The following is a 13,074-nucleotide window of genomic DNA, read 5'->3' as shown; positions in this document are numbered from 1 at the left end:
CAAGGCCCTCCCTCTGCTCGCCCCGCGCGGCAGGCGGGTCCCGCCGACCGGAGAGAGCTTGGGCGGCCTTTCTAGATAGCGGTATCCGTGGCGGTAGCGGCCAGGCCGTGAGGGTCTCCCTGCTTTGGTCGGGCTGCGGGCAGCTCGGGCAGGCCGCGGGTGCTGGAGGTAGGTGCGGGGCGCGAGGGGCGCCCCGCGGGGTCGGGGCGGGCGCTGCGGCCTGCGCGAGGGCGCGCCCTTCCCCTCCCTCCTTCTCGGGCAGAGGGCTAAGGGCCCGGGCAGCGAGGCGGGGCGGGGCGGGAGGGCGCGAGGCGGGGCAGCCACGCGGAGTCCCAGCCTTTGTGAAGCATCATGGCCGCGGGCCCCAGAACGCGAGGCGAAGGTCCCGCCGTTGGGGGTGGAGGGGGGGCGGGCCCCAGGCCCAGGTGACGCCGACTCCGGTCGCTCTCCCGCGCGGGTAAACAGCCCGAATGAAAAGAGGCCCCTTGCCCTGTGGGCCCGAAGGTGTAGCGTCGCTTTCAGGCGGGAAAGGTATGAACAAGAGTAGTGTTCGCCCAGGACCCTGCCGGGTGTAACAGTTTGGGAAATCTGAAAAGTCGCCCAAGTCTTTTTCTCCACCAAATGCTCATGGATTGAGTGTCACGTAGATGGACGGATTGTGGTTGTGTTGTAACAATGGTCGTGGTAAAAATAAACGGAGCGGGGCAACCTGTTGATAGTGATACCTGTCAAGTATCATTCGATGGACTTGGGTTGCTCATGGTAGGAATTTGATTTGCTGTTCTGCATGCTTGCATGTACCTTGTTATCTGATGCACGGCAGTCCAGGCTAGGGCTGGTGACTGTGAGGACAACCACCAGGTGGAGACCCTCTGTTTCCTGGCCGCAGACTGGACTCCCAGTCACGGGGCTTTTGGCAGACTGGCCCAAACCCTGCCGCAGGCTGTCACTCACCAAAGAGAGTGAATGGCCAGTCACCGGTGCGCCTGTGAGTACAGGATGTGAGGTCTGTTAGAGGATGACAAAAGGAATGGATGAGGTCATACTGCTGCTGGGTTGGGCGGGAGGCTGCAGTGTGAGAGGCTTGACCGAAAGGCAGCAGCCCCAGCATTGTACATCACAGCTGCTGCCTTGATGGCCACCCCAGCAAGTGGACTTCAGTGAAGGGTGTTATCCAAGCCTGTTGGTTTTACCCTATGTGCCAGGGATCCAGGGGAGCCTGCTGCGAGTCTCCTGATGGCTCACAGTCCACTTGGCAAGCAAGGTTTACGTCCATGTGTTCAGTCAGCTGAAGCGGTAGTGGGGCCGATGGCAGGAGTCACTCTTTGAGCCCCTTTACGGCCAGGCACTCTGTAGGGCACTTCCTGGGGATGATTTTATAATCTGACCATGACCTTGGGGGTAGGAAGCCTGAATTTCACTGGTTTGCCTGGTCTTGGTCCCTCATAGTAGTTGCCCTCCCCTTTTTGGTGGTCTCATCCAGGTTCCTGGCTTTAATGCCCTCTTCCTGACATCTCCCATTGCCTTCTCCAGCCCAGGCCTCCCTTCTGAGCTGCTGCCTCTTCCATGTCTCCATGTATTACTTTGATGTCAAGTAGCCACGTCCAAAAACCAAACCCTGATCTTCACCCACCCCACAACATTTCTCATGCTGCCTTCATCTCCTCAATGCATGACAGCTTTGTTCTTGAGTTTAGAGTCACCTGGAGTCCTCTCTTAGGCTTCCGTGCAACACTCAGGACCATTTCTTAACACCTCCAGCTTATCATGCTACTCTGAACTGCCTGGTGAGCCTCTTAGTTCTTCTGTTTGCTCTCACCCTTGCTCTTCCCTCTACTCACCCATGGTAGTTTTTCTGGACACAGAATGGTACTTTTAAACTGTAAGATAGTGTAAAACCAAGGAAGTGAGGAGGGGAGCCACCTAGCCTGGGTGGTAAAGCAGCTTCACTACTTTCTAGCTGTGTGACCTTGAGCAAGTTGCTTAACCTTTCTGTCTTTAACCTCTCTCCGTGCTTTGTGAGAATGCCTAACACTCTTAGAACAGGGCCTGGCTGAGGGTTGGCCGCCACTGCTGTCCTTGGATCATGTGACCTCACTGCTTGGACCCTCCTGTCCAGTAGCCCATCTCTCAAGATAAGGGCTACAGTTCTTGTCTCACTTCACCCTTCAGCACACTGCTTTTACCTGCACTTCTGCCCCAGGGCCTTTGTTCTTCTCTGTTACCTGGAACATCCCCTCCTCCCACCCACCTAGTTCACTCTCTTCTGCCTACAGATGGACTCTGGCTGTGCAGCCTTCAGTCTGCCCTTTCTGAAACTGCTTCCCCTCCCCCAACTCCTTGCTTTGTTTTCTCTGGAATACTTCTCACCTTTTCTTGGTTGTTTGTCCATCTCTCCTGCTAAAATGTGAGCTCTGTGGGGCAGAGATTTTGTCCATTGTGTCCTTAGCATCTAGAATGGTTACATGTGCCACATGGAAAGCATTCAGCAAACACTTGTTGAGAGAACAAGCTTACTAGAGGAAAATAAGGAACTTACCCAAGACAGCTCCATTGTGAGCTCTGAACCTTGAGCTGCTGCCCGCCCCCTCCCCCCCCCCCCCCCCCAAGGGCTGGGCAGGCTTTCCTGATCTCTCAGGGAGAAAGAACGGTCTCTTTCTCTACAGCTCTCTGACTCCACCTTCTGTACCTCTTCCAGGGTTATTATCATCTTTGCTTTGTGCTTTGATCCTGGCAGCTGCTTGGCCTTATAACATGGTGGCAGGTGTCCTCGTCCTGTACCACCCATTGTTTTCAACCCCCCTCCCCCCGCCATTTTCAGCCCCGAGAAGCACAGATTGGTTCTTGATCTGTGTTCTGTAGTACTGAACATGCTGACCTGTCTGTCCTTCTCTGAAATGATCTTTGTTGGTTGCCAGGAGACTGGCCTTATTACACTTGGTGCTCCTCCTGCCTGTTCGGTTGTAGCCACCTTAGCGTTTACCGCAGGTCTGTGTCTTGTTATCCACATGCTGTATTCCCTTGATCTTTAGCACCTTTAACAGATACACCTTTGGGGGAAGTATCATTAAATTTCCATTGAATTCAGAAATGTAAGGACATCTTAGAATCTAGGAAAACAAGAGTGACAGCTCAGTGGTCATGGCCCTTCCAACTGCATCCAGGCTGTGGGGACCTTGTTTCTTGTTTGTGGTAGTACATCCCTTAGAGTAGATGGCCAGTGAATATTGATTGAATGAATTAATTAAATCTAAACAAATCTCTGGTTTTTACTTTGCATCACCTTGAAACTACAACCACCACGCTCTAGTCCTTCACTGTAAACTTCTTAAATGTGTGATGTCTGCTGTCTTCTGTTCTATCTGTGCAGCCAGTCAAGCTGCCCTGGGTGGGCATGGGCATGCATGTGCATATCTGCACCCATATGCATGGCATGTTCATGCGTGTGTGTGTGTCAGCATGGCGTGGGAGTGTGTGTGCATACACATTTGCGTCTGCACGTGCTTCTCCTGCTTTGATGTCTGGCCCTCCCGCGGACCTCTGGGTTTTTGGATTGTCCCTCTGACCTGCCTTTTCATGTCATCCGTTTTGTTGTCCTTTCTCTGAAGGGAAGCTTCCCAGAGTGGCATCCTCAACCCTCTTCTTGGTCTATGTTGCTTCTCTGGGCAGCCTCTCTCCTGTGATTTTGGCAACTACCACCTCGCTGATGTGTTCTGTCTGGCCTTCTGTTTCTGGGCCAGTCACAGTTGCAGAGCTGCCGCCTCAGACCTGTTGGACAGGTCTGCCTGGAGGCTCCGTCCATTCTCCTCTGCAGGCTTCTGCCTGAATACTGGAACACGGGGGACCCTCCAGGGGAGAAGCCTCATTCACCTTCAGTTCCCTCTTGTCTCTGCTCTCCACCTCTGCACGGTCAGCAGTGTGGTCAGTTCTGTGTCTTCACTGTTCTTGAGGGCTCCAGCCCTGTCAGCAGAGCCTCTTTCACACCTTTGTCCTCTGGCTTGGAGGACTGCCTTGTATACCTTGGGCATAGGCACTGGGCCTGGCACAGCAGTCAGTCCCCTTTTTCAAATAGGGACTGAGTTGTGGTGTGTGAATCACTTGACCCTTGGTGGCTCCTTATTGCCCCCAGGATGGAGCCAGGCCCCAGATGGCACCCAGGACTTCCTGTGCCTTGGCTCCAGCTGTCTCCTGAGGCTCCCCCGACCGACCCTGGCCAGGTTCCCTTCCCCACAGCCACCACCCCCTCCTCTACTGGGAACAGAACCATGCCACCTCTGGCGACCTCAGCACGCTGCATCACTGTCCCGGTCCACGTGCCACCTTGTGGGCCCAGGAGAGCCCTGGGGTCCCTGGGTAGCAGAGCGCCTGGCCGTATCTCTGAGGCCCTAGTGCCGCAGAGTTGAGCTGAGGGTCTCGCACTCGCCCTCTGACTGACCCAGCCCTAGCAGGTGAGTGGATCCATGTCGCTCTGATGGCCAGAGGGAGGCCACACACCTTATGTGTATTCTGGAAAGGGCAGCCTTGCACCGCGAGCTTGCTTACCTAATAAACTGAGTTAGGGGAATGCTGCGGTGAAGTTTAGCCTAGTTTTTTAAAATCTTTTGAGTGTTAAGATAATACTGTTTTTGTGCTTCTGAAGTAGGAATTACAGTGGACAATTAATATATTTAACTTTGGACTTAAATTATAATTTAGGTTTTGAAGGAAAAGCATAGAGCTAATTTGTTTCGAAGCCTAGAAGGTTCTCTAAGGCAGTAGTATTTTAAGTTCTTTACTACACTGTTAATAGCACTTGGTTCTCAGTGCCAGTGAAGCAGAAGGTTTCTGTCATTTTGTGACGATGTTTTTAAATCTCTTTGCAGGTGGAAGAAGAAAGGTGCCACTTTGGCATGAAGACAGACTCGCTTAGTCGTCAGTCATTTAAGCTGAGTGCATTGTGATTTCCAATAATTGAGGCAGTGGTTCTAAAAGCTGTCTACATTAATGAAAAGAGCAATGTGGCCAGCTTGACTAAGCCGCCAGCGTGTGCAGTGCGGGCAGGACGGTACCCGGGTCTCAACGGACTTGTGCATGTTAGCTGTATAGATTTATGTAAGGTTTTTTAAAACTCTGGTCTTTTAAAATAGTCTTAACCACTTTTACTATGGAGACATATGAGAGTCCCTCTCCTCTCCCGCGTGAGCCCGCAGGAGAAGCAGTGATGGAGAACCGAGCTTGCCCCCTCCAAGCGCTGCCCCGTGAACAGTCTCCACCACCTCCCCTGCAAACGTCCAGTGATGCAGAGGTAATGGACGTTGGCTCTGGTGGTGATGGACAGGCCGAATCCCCTGCTGAGGACCCGCTCAACTTCTACGGAGCTTCTCTTCTCTCCAAAGGATCCTACTCTAAGGCCCGCCTCCTCATAGACCCGAACTGTAGTGGCCACAGCCCGCGCACCGCCCGGCACGCACCTGCGGTCCGGAAGTTCTCCCCTGACCTTAAGTTGCTTAAGGATGTAAAGATTAGCGTGAGCTTTACCGAGAGCTGCAGGAGTAAGGACAGGAAGGTGCTGTACACAGGAGTGGAGCGCGACGCTCGTGCAGATTGCGGTCTGGCCCTTAGCCCTGTCAGTGGAGACGTGCATGCTTGTCCTTTTGGCGGGAGTGTTGGGAACGGGGTAGGCGTAGGGGGTGAGAGTGCTGATAAGAAGGATGAGGAGAATGAGCTGGATCAGGAAAAGAGAGTGGAGTACGCAGTGCTCGATGAGTTAGAAGATTTTACTGACAATTTGGAGCTAGATGAAGAAGGAGCAGGCGGGTTCACGGCTAAAGCAATCGTGCAGAGAGACAGAGTGGATGAAGAGGCCTTGAACTTCTCCTATGAGGTATGTCGGCGACCCCTCCTTTGGAGCACTCTTAGCAAAACCCAAAGAGAGGTGTTGGGAACTGCAGCATCTTTTGAAAGCTGATGTTGCAGAGGAAAAAACAAAAACAAAAACCTGTATGAGGTGGAATGACGTTAATGTGGAAAAGAAAAAGCCGTAAGAAGTCCAGGTTTTTAAGTTTTCCAAAGGTTTGGCTGAGCAGTCGACCTTGTACTCTATGCAACCTGAGTTGGAAGGTGCTGCTGAGAAGCACTTCCTGGTGGGATGTGTACCTGTATCAAGCTTCAAGCATGTTGGTTGCAGTTGTCAGTTTCATCCTGTTTGTTTTTCAGATGATCACGCAACATAAAGGCATACCGAGGCCCCACTTGAGAGTGCCTCATTTCTGTGTCTGTTCTCACTAATGCTGTTAAATTTGCCTACGGTACAGGAACGCGGGCTCCGGGGGCCATGGTGTCTGAACAGCATGTTTTGCAGGATGATTTTGACAACGATGTCGATGCTCTGCTGGAAGAGGGCCTTTGTGCTCCCAAAAAGAGGCGAATGGAAGAGAAATATGGAGGAGACAGTGACCATCCGTCTGATGGAGAGACAAGTGTGCAGCCAATGATGACCAAGATTAAAACAGTGCTAAAAAGTAAGTCAGCAGGTTAGAAAGTAGTGTGTTTGCGGGACAGCAGAAGTGTAGGTTTGAGAGCCCTCGGGTGCCAGGTGGTGGTCTGGGCAGTGGGCACTTATTTGATGGAGGACAGCCATGTCTGATGAAGGGGAAACAGATAAGACACAAGGATGTAACAGATGCATGACAACCTAGGGGCAGGTTGGGGTGTCTGCTGTGGATACACACCACAGAGCGGCTGGTGTTGTGGAGAGGAATGGGGAGGGCACTTCGGATGGGGTGAGGAGGAGGGAATGTTGCATGCTGGGAGATGACAAGATAGGCAACTAGAGGGTGTGGAGGCCGAGGCCAGAGGCAGGTACAGCACCACGGCAGGGGATGGTTGCAGTCTGGGTTCTGGATTCAGTAGAGGCAAAGGTATTCCGAAGCCGCACTTGGTTTTTGGGGGTGGTGGAGGGAGTTGGGAGGCACCCAGTGACATGCTTGTGCTGCTGCTTTGCCAGTGTGGTATAGGTATAAGAGAAGTCGGTGTCAGTTTCTAGCTTTCCTGGCCTGGAGGTACCTGTGAGTGTCCAGGTGGAGATTAGGCAGTGGAAAGGGGCTGAACAGATGCATGGGGACTTGGGCACACAGTTGAGACCTTAGGCTGGGGGCCGGGTTGCAGAAAGTGGCCTGGTGTGATGGGAGGAAATTGAGGGGTCGGTGGTGTCCTGTCTCTGACTACAGAGTGGACGTGTCAGCAGTGCTGGCTGCTGGCATGTGTCTGCCTGGGTTAGCTAGTGGTTGGAACAGGATGGGTGTTGGGTTTATCAGCTGTAGATGGGGATAAGCCTAGGGCCTCAGCTTCTGGGAAGAAGGGGTGTGGGGGCAGTCTTTACTTCGGTGCCTCCGGAGATTTGCTTTGTACTCTTTCTGTGGTTTCAGCAATCTGAGCAGACAAAGTCCTGTTCATCCTGAGTGGCCCACAGGTTCACAATATGTCTGTGACTGCAGGCATGCCACTTGGCCTGCCTACACTGGGCAGTCCTGTACCTTTCTCTCTGCAGCCTTCTCCACCTCACCCACCTGGCAGCCTGCCCCATAGTGCAGCCTCCCAGGAGCTGCAGCATGGGCCTCATGCTCACAGGCGGCGTGTGAGCTGCATGTGAGCTCTTCAGATGGCTGGGCCAACTTTATGACTGCTGGTTGTCGCAGATGAGTGATCCAGGTGCACCTGCCAGTAGTGCCATGTATTGCCATGTTCTAGTATCAGGTCAGGGGTTAGCACTGCCGGGTGGGGACCTGGCACTGGGATACCACTCCCTTTACCATGAGAGTCCCTGGTGCCATTTTATTGTATGTATATTTTTTAGATTTCATTTGCTTTTTTCCTTTTGTTTCTAAATTTCTTACTTGCACCCAGTACCTGTAAGATAATTAAGTTTCCGTTGAATCTTTGTGCTTTTCCCAGTAACCAGGCCTGTCAGTGGCAGATGTCAAGTGGGTAACAAGTCTTGAGTCTTTTTCTATGACTGCATGTTTACATGCTTTAGCAAGAACTGATTTAGAAATTTATGAATTGTGTTTCACATGCTAGTGAGAGCATGCAGCTTAGGTACAATGAAGGCATGTTATCCAGTCACAGGGAGCAGTGGTCGACAGACATGTAATTTATTAGCAAAGCTAACCCAGTCCCTGGGGTGCCTCTGGCCACAGCCAAGGCAGGCAGTGAGGAATTAATGCCCTTGATGCCCACAGCTGTGCAGGCAGCAGCTGAGGCTATGGCTTGTGTCTTATAGAATCTCATCCCAGGCTCCTTCATGCACCACATGCTGTTCTAGGTCTAAGAGTACAGCAGTGAACAAGGTGGACAGCTTCCTGTGTTGAGGAGGTACTTAGGTTCTATGGGTTAGAGCTATGTAAACACAATAATTGAGAGCAGAGTTTCATGCATAGGAGGTGCTGAGCAGCAGATGGGGCTGGGACAGGCTCTGAGGAGGGCAGGGTACTCCCCTACTCTCCTAGTTCTTAGAGGTTTTTTTCAATACTTGGTTGGCTTTACTGTTCTCATCTGCTTGTAATTTTGAAGACTTCCATAACTCGGAGAGTTTTTGAAGTGATTGTGGGATGTTCTTGTCTTTATGTAGGTCGTGGCCGTCCTCCTACGGAACCGTTGCCTGATGGATGGATCATGACATTCCATAACTCTGGAGTCCCCGTGTACCTACACAGAGAGTCTCGGGTGGTCACCTGGTCCAGGCCGTACTTCCTGGGAACGGGAAGCATACGGGTAGGGGATGCATCAGTCATGAATTTAGTCTTGTAAGTTTGCAGACTGAACACACACACGTTGCACTTGCATCGTAGCCAAGCAGAGGCAGGTGGAAGGCATCGGATGTTCAGACCTTTGGGGTCATCCTTGTAATCTGTGTTGCAATTTCACTATCCGCAGAAACATGATCCTCCTCTGAGTAGCATTCCCTGTCTGCATTATAAGAAAATGAAGGATAATGAGGAAAGAGAGCAAAACAGTGAGCTTGCTCCCAGTGGGGAAGTGTCCCCTGTCAAGCCGCTGAGCCGATCTGCGGAGCTGGAGTTCCCCCTGGAAGAGCCTGACTCCATGGGAGCTGACTCAGGGCCCCCTGATGAGAAGGACCCGCTGGGGGCTGAGGCTGCCCCTGGGGCCCTGGGGCAGGTGAAGGCAAAGGTCGAGGTGTGCAAGGATGAATCAGTTGGTAAGTTTCCTTCCTTCCTTGTTGGTTGGGACCCATCTGCAGGGATGTGGCTATATTCCACGCCTTCCCTTCAATTACATTCCTACTGCTGAAGGCCACTTGTTCCTAGTTATGTTTGTGAGAAAGGGGCTTCTGGGGACCTGTGTCCACTCTTATGTGGCTAGAAAGGTGCGTCTCCCTGATCTTAGAACCCACCTGGTCTGCAGGCCCCACATGGCCAGTGCCGCCACAGAGGTGGCTACAGTCAGTGCAGATCGGCCTTTTTCTCCAGTCACTTTTGTGACCTTTCCTGAAATTCTGGTTTTTCAGCAGGATGTGCTCTCCTGGCATTGTTTTGATTTACCTTGATGGGCTCAGAGTGAGCTTCATCAATCCATGGACTCAGCACTGGGGGATGACCACTATTCTGTGGACATTTCCTGCTTCAGTCCCACTATTGTTTTTGGCTGTGTTGGTGTTTCTCTTCTTTTTTTGTGTTTTTTAGCCTAGGCCTCCCCATTCAGTTTCTTTTTTTTTTTTTAATGTTTATTTTTGAGAGAGAGAGAGAGAGAGAGACAAAGTGAGAATGGGGAAGAGGGAGAGAGAGAAGGAGACATAGAATCCGAAGGAGGCTCCAGGCCCTGAGCTGTCAGCGTAGAGCCTGACGCGGGGCTCGAACTCATGAACTGAGAGATCATGACCTGAGCCAAAGTTGGCTGTTCAACCGACTGAGCCACTTAGGCGCCCCTAGGCTTCCTCATTCAACTCTTAGTTTGTCTCTATAGTGGTGGCAGATCTGTTTCAGCCCACCTGCTGAATCTCATTTCAAGGAGGACTTTGTGTTTTTGAGGATTTTTGGTAATTGCTGTTTGGATATTGTCAGTATTGCTGCCCAGCCTGTCTTGTAACTCTTATGTATGAGGAGCCTAGAAGAGCTGGGGTCAGGGGAGCACCACTGCTGAAGAAGGGGAGGGTGTCTCAGAGAGGGGTGGCCTCTGTGGAGAGAGGTGTCTGGGGAAAGGCAGGGTGTGTCACTAGCCCCCAGCTTCCCCAGTGGACAGACTGCGTTCTCCCCACACCTGCCTGCCTGCTGTCTCCGTATCCACGTCAGCCTCCCCTGTCTTCTGTCCGGGTGCTGGAGCTTTTCTCAGGACCTGGCTGAAGGGAGCTTTTGCTTTCAGGCTTTATCATAGAGGTTTTATTTTTCATACTATCTTTTAGGCACACATAACACCTGAATGTGTTCCTGTTTTTTTTGAAAACACCTGCCTTTCATTTCTAATTTCATTCCCATGGGAGAGGTTGACCACTTGTACTTGTTGGCAGACTCACTTCCCTGCATTCACATGTAAAGAAATATGTGGTTTTGGTGCATAATTAAGTAGGTGCAGGTACGTTGTTTCACAGCTTTGTGTTTTAACCGTATATTCCTCAGTCTTCACACATGGAACTCCTCCCTCTGCTTCTACCAGCACTGCTCTTTGGGCTGGCCATGAGCCATGACAGTCCCTGCCTCAGGGCTTACACTTGAGTAAGAAACCAGTTAGGGGGGGCGCCTGGGTGGCGCAGTCGGTTAAGCGTCCGACTTCAGCCAGGTCACGATCTCGAGGTCTGTGAGTTCGAGCCCCGCGTCGGGCTCTGGGCTGATGGCTCAGAGCCTGGAGCCTGTTTCCGATTCTGTGTCTCCCTCTCTCTCTGCCCCTCCCCCGTTCATGCTCTGTCTCTCTCTGTCCCAAAAATAAACGTTGAAAAAAAAAAAATTAAAAAAAAAAAAAGAAACCAGTTAGGCTGACGTGATGTCCTGGGAGGGAGAGGGGTAGTGGGTGCAACAGTAAAAGCAGGAGGCCCCTGGGAACTTCACTGAGTGGGGTGGGTGGTGAACAGTGGGGATGGGCAGGGACTGTGTGGGGCGAGGCATGACCAGTGTCAATGCCCAAGCCACCTGCTTGTGTTGCTGAGTGTGCTTGCGGCCAGGGTGCCGGAGGGGAGAGGGCAAGGTGTGCACTGGGTGCATAGCGCTTTGGCTGCTGTGGTACCTGTTTTGATACAGGGAAAAAAGGCTTGAAGGCCATCTGATTTTTTGTTTGTTTTTAAAACTTTTTCTTTTTCTCCTTTTTTCTTATTGTTCTTGTTCCAAATAAACTAAAAGAGCATCCTAGAGGTTTGTAACTTGAGTAATTTGAGGAGCTGCCAGAGTGAAGGGACCTGATCCTTTGCTTTCTTTGCTCTTTGAAAGGAAAAGTGAGGGGCGCCTGGGTGGCGCAGTCGGTTAAGCGTCCGACTTCAGCCAGGTCACGATCTCGCGGTCCGTGAGTTCGAGCCCCGCATCAGGCTCTGGGCTGATAGCTCAGAGCCTGGAGCCTGTTTCTGATTCTGTGTCTCCCTCTCTCTCTGCCCCTCCCCCGTTCATGCTCTGTCTCTCTCTGTCCCAAAAATAAATAAATGTTGAAAAAAAAAAAAATTTAAAAGAAAGGAAAAGTGAAAGAGTGGGGATGGTGTGGTGGGACCTGTTTGATGGGCAGCCCGTTGCTGCCCTACTCAGTGGGCAGAGAAAACATGACTCTTATGTTGGAAATTAGCAATTTTGTTCTCTGGTAAATCCGCACAGATCTTGAGGAATTTCGGAGCTACTTGGAAAAGCGTTTTGACTTTGAGCAAGTCACTGTGAAGAAATTCAGGACTTGGGCTGAGCGGCGGCAGTTTAACCGAGAAATGAAACGGAAACAGGCAGAGTCTGAGAGGCCCATCTTGCCAGCCAATCAAAAACTCATCACTCTGTCTGTGCAGGATGCACCCACAAAGAAAGGTGAGTTGGGGCTTGTAAATTTTATCATTGGCAGATTGATTATACTGTTGTTTTTCACTTGATGGTCTTAGAACATATGCTTTGTGTGTGAATTGCGTTTACTTCAAAGCTTATGTTTACCCTATGAATGCAGAGGTGCACTGTGTTCATGGTGGTGAGCCCCTAATTGTGAGTGAGTCGCTAACTTGATGGTGCCAGGTCCCAAGTGCTAGCTTGCGGCAGGTCCTCATGCTGTTGCTGAGATAGGCCTTCTTGTCACAGAGTTTGTCATTAACCCCAACGGGAAGTCCGAGGTCTGCATCCTGCACGAGTACATGCAGCGAGTTCTCAAGGTCCGCCCTGTTTATAATTTCTTTGAATGTGGTAAGTTTGACCTCCCCCATCTCAGCCCCGAAGAATCCTACACCTTGCTGGGGTCATGGTTGGGAGGCGGGAACTGACATTAGCCCCACTCTTTGGGATAGGAGTGAAAAGGCAGGGCAGGGAGAAGGGCACTGCAGGTGGGCAGGTCATTTTCACAGTAGTGTGCCCCTTCTGAGGGCCAGTGCTTCTGCTTCCCCTTCCGTTATCCATGCTCCCTCCACCCCCGCCTTCCGTTCATTCCTTGCTCCAAGGAAGGCCTCCCTTGCTGTGTTTCCATCTGCCCCCAGGTGGATGGAGTGGCCTTAGGCCTGCATTTCCCACCAGCTGTCTCCTGTGGCCATCCTCATCACACCTTTGTGAAAACCAGTTTGTCCTTTTCTTGGAAGTCTGAACCCAGGAGTCACGCATTATTTTTCATGTTGTTTCTTTGACTTAACTGCATCTGTGTGTCTCCGCTGCTCACAGCCCTCTGTCCATCTTTCATAGACATTGATCCCTATCCTGGCTTGGCCTCTGGCCTTCTGTTTCCCCTCCAGCTTACGAACCCGTAGTCTCCCATTTCCCAAAATTTTCCTGGCATGCTCTTTGCCTGCTGACCAACCCTTGGCCCTGTCTCCATGCCTCGGGAGCCCCTATCTCTGCCCTCCAGCAGCATCCCTGACCCTGCCTTGTCTTTTGGTGCCAGCAGATTGTATGTATACGTGCGTGCATGCTTTTAATGTCTTGGCAA

At 51.6% G+C, this 13,074-nt stretch overlaps 1 protein-coding gene across 3 annotated transcripts in view; it reads left to right on the top strand.

The window, feature by feature from the left end:
• Positions 1-15: 15 nt before the first annotated feature.
• Positions 16-13,074, top strand: part of DGCR8 (DGCR8 microprocessor complex subunit) — a 36,706-nt gene continuing 23,647 nt past the window's right edge. The window contains exons 1-8 of one of the 3 annotated variants that reach the window (XM_047827127.1): positions 16-168; positions 4,863-5,091; positions 5,190-5,863; positions 6,341-6,500; positions 8,609-8,751; positions 8,914-9,196; positions 11,784-11,981; positions 12,243-12,344. In XM_047827127.1, coding sequence (XP_047683083.1) covers positions 5,201-5,863; positions 6,341-6,500; positions 8,609-8,751; positions 8,914-9,196; positions 11,784-11,981; positions 12,243-12,344 — 1,549 coding nt within the window. In that variant the 5' untranslated portion in view covers positions 16-168; positions 4,863-5,091; positions 5,190-5,200. Of the gene's footprint in view, positions 169-351; positions 532-4,862; positions 5,864-6,340; positions 6,501-8,608; positions 8,752-8,913; positions 9,197-11,783; positions 11,982-12,242; positions 12,345-13,074 lie in introns of those variants that run through there. The other 2 variants (XM_047827125.1, XM_047827126.1) reach the window with 2 other exon arrangements.

Source organism: Prionailurus viverrinus, chromosome D3 (assembly GCF_022837055.1).
Source record: "Prionailurus viverrinus isolate Anna chromosome D3, UM_Priviv_1.0, whole genome shotgun sequence".
Taxonomy (NCBI): domain Eukaryota; kingdom Metazoa; phylum Chordata; class Mammalia; order Carnivora; family Felidae; genus Prionailurus; species Prionailurus viverrinus.
Note: the sequence above shows the minus strand (reverse complement) of the source record. Positions and strands in the feature narration are given on the sequence as shown.